The sequence below is a fragment of the Rhinoderma darwinii genome, chromosome 4 (assembly GCF_050947455.1).
Source record: "Rhinoderma darwinii isolate aRhiDar2 chromosome 4, aRhiDar2.hap1, whole genome shotgun sequence".
Taxonomy (NCBI): domain Eukaryota; kingdom Metazoa; phylum Chordata; class Amphibia; order Anura; family Rhinodermatidae; genus Rhinoderma; species Rhinoderma darwinii.
In genome coordinates this window covers 230941226-230944304 of record NC_134690.1, presented here as the reverse complement: position 1 = coordinate 230944304, position 3079 = coordinate 230941226, and the positions used below count along the sequence as shown (strand labels likewise).

The 3079-nt window shown below is 39.0% G+C and overlaps 1 protein-coding gene across 1 annotated transcript; it reads right to left on the bottom strand.

The window, feature by feature from the left end:
• Positions 1 to 561: 561 nt before the first annotated feature.
• GPR6 (G protein-coupled receptor 6) lies at positions 562 to 2780 on the bottom strand. The gene is made up of 2 exons (XM_075864221.1): positions 2627 to 2780; positions 562 to 1892 (listed from the first exon to the last, which is right to left on the bottom strand). Exon 2 carries the CDS (start codon positions 1871 to 1873, stop codon positions 890 to 892), a length of 984 nt encoding a protein of 327 aa, XP_075720336.1. The 5' UTR covers positions 1874 to 1892; positions 2627 to 2780; the 3' UTR covers positions 562 to 889.
• Positions 2781 to 3079: the final 299 nt, after the last annotated feature.

Genomic DNA, 3079 nt, shown 5'->3' with positions numbered 1-3079 from the left:
AATAATAACCAGTGTTATCAGTTATATCTGGCAATAATAGGATACATAGGTGGCTAGCTTCAGCTGGGGTTCAGACCTATAACAAGGATTCAGCTTCCTCACGGTGTCATGATGGCAAGCTTGTGTCCCTGTGTTTAACCCTTTAGGTGCATCGTCTGCTATTGTGTGGGCGTTAATGGTATTCTGCTCAGGTACCCATGCAGATCAGCTCTCACTTTCAAGATGAATCCCTACAATTACTCTGACGTAAAGCTTAATCCTAGGGTACATCCACAATAAAACCTGGGTCTGATACACCTCCAACATATATCATGATATGATACATATACAGTCCTGATCAGAGTAATGACTGCTAAATGGCCCCTATAGGAGAAGGGTTTGCTGTGGGATTACATGCTTCATAAACCATCATCCAACCTGCAGCATGCGTTTTTACATGGAATATTTCTATGACTAATCCTCGGCTCAGTAGCTATATAATCTATGTGAATGCAAGCCACAGGGAATAATAGACCAACACAGTTATAATAACTACATGGCAACGACTTTTATTTCGTTGGGTACAAAAGTTCTCAGCATTGGTGACAAAATATAATATAACATAAAACAAAGACACAACATTCTTACTCAGTCCGCCCTCACAACACTGATTTGGCAGTACAGCAGCTCAATATAAAGTGCGATATTGAAGCCTATTCACTTCACACATGGGTCCTACAGACATCCACATTGTTCATCTTCAGGATGGACCATTCCCAGAGATATTAAAGCAGATAAAGTGCTAAAGTTCCAAGTTCTCTTCTTAAGAACTACACGGCACACATCTAGCGCTCCATTGCAGGCACTATCGTGTTCACTACATTGTCACTTGTGCAGTGCTAAGCGTCACTTATACATCACTCGGTGATCTGGAGCGAAAGGACACTTTGGATTGAAAGCAGCCACAGAAAAGAACCCACATGGACCTCTGTATTTCTTGATTTCTATAGGCATAAATGATAGGGTTGATCATTGAGTTGTAAGTGGCAGGTAGGAGGGTGGCATATGTGTACACTGAGGGATATTCATGATCTCCCACCACACAGTAAATGGCAAAAGGCAACCAACTGGCCCCAAAAGTCCCAAGAATGATGGCCAATGTGGACACTCCTTTCTTTGTGGCTACATAGTGGGAGGCTGTGAGGAAATGTTGCTGTAGTGCTATTTGGTGAGCATGTCTACAGACTATTTTGCAGATCTTTATATAGAGATGCAGCATTAAAATAAAAATGAAAAAGAATGAGGTGGATAATAGAGTCACATTACTTTTGGTCAGAGGCCTGACAATGCTGCACGATGAGATGTCATCTAGACAGTTCCAGCCCAGCACTGGAAGGAGACCCAGACATATGGAAACCCCCCAGGTGACAACCAGCATGAGATGTATCCATAAGATTGTCTTCTCTGAGGAGTAAGTCAGTGCATTGTAGAGCGACAGGTAACGGTCAACAGTGATGGCCAATAAACTGCTCACTGAAGCTGTGAAAGAAGCCACCAAGAACCCCACTGTGATAAGACTGATAGTCTCTGACTGGATCACATACTGAAAGACAAAATTAAGGATCAAGCCAAAGCCAGCCAGGAGGTCTGCTGTAGCCAGGCTTCCGATCAGAACAAACATAGGGGTTCTCAGTGTCGGGGTGTAGAAGATGATGGCCACCACGATTGCATTCTCACAGGCAATGATAGTCCCTGAGATGCACAGCATAATATCCCAAGGGTTGATGGTAAACACTGAGAAGAAAGCAGACAACTCCAAGGAACCGTTGACATCGCTGGTCTGGATCCAAGGCTGGGAGAAGCTGGTGTCACTGTCATTAAGGCTTTCATTCATTTCTCCTGTATATGGTCGCCTGGTAAATAAACACAATAAATAGTGAGAATGATGTCTATTATATTATGGGGTAATCCCTATATGAGATCTACAGCACATTGTACAGCAAGTGCTGCTGCCTCTGTCCATGGTGCTGAAGCATCAGGTTCTAGTAACCGGCACATAGAAGCTCAGCGAAATAATGACTAAAATACATAATTTACTAGAATATAATGTAATATAACATTATATATATAATATACTAGAATATAATATAACATAATATATATAATATACTAGAACATAATGTAACATGACATAATATATATAATATACTAGAATATAATGCAATATAAAAATGTATATATATATATATATATATATATATATATATATATATAAAAAGAAACTAGAATATACTGGAATATAATGTAATATAAAATAATATAATATTTATAATATACTAGAATAAAATGTAATATAGTATATATATATATATATATATATATATATATATATATATATATATATATATATAATAGAATATAATGTAATATAACATAATATAGATATTTAATATACTAGAATATAATGTAATATATCATATAATATATATATATAATATACTAGAATATAATATAATGTACCAGTATATAATAATATACATGCATACTCTCTGTACAGCATGCTGAATAGCAGCTACCTCTTATTATACTAGTATCTTGCTTATTATTAGAATAAGGTCCCATTTATCTGTATGGTTTCTGTACTTACCTCTAGAAAGGCTTAACAGGACATCTTATAAAGGGAGCTGTAGTGAACATGTAGAGTCCCAGCAGCAATGTGATGTGATCTGTGCGGTAAATGTACCTCAGTCCTCTGACCTGGTGAGTAAGGGACTGGTGCTGTGGCAGTCTGGCAGAGGATAATGTACTGTACTCTTAGACTGTATGTTGTGAGAAGGGGTGGGCAGTGAATGAGGGGAGGAGGCAGGGGAAGTGCTGGGACTGGCTGGGACTGCTGCTCAGATGGCTATCATACACTGTGTATGTTGGTTGTGCTGCATTGCTTGGCACCTGGGTATGACTTAAACCACTGACGTCCATGGAAAGCAAACTGATCAGTAGCAGAGGCTCAGTGATGTCGCAGACACTGGCGTCCTGCACACCAGAGATTATAACACAGCAGCTGTAATATAGATGAGTCTGCCATCACAATGATGGAGTA

Excerpts from the sequence above, each read along its gene's own strand:
- GPR6 (XM_075864221.1), bottom strand. The coding sequence starts at position 1,873 with ATGAATGAAAGCCTTAATGACAGTGACACCAGCTTCTCCCAGCCTTGG.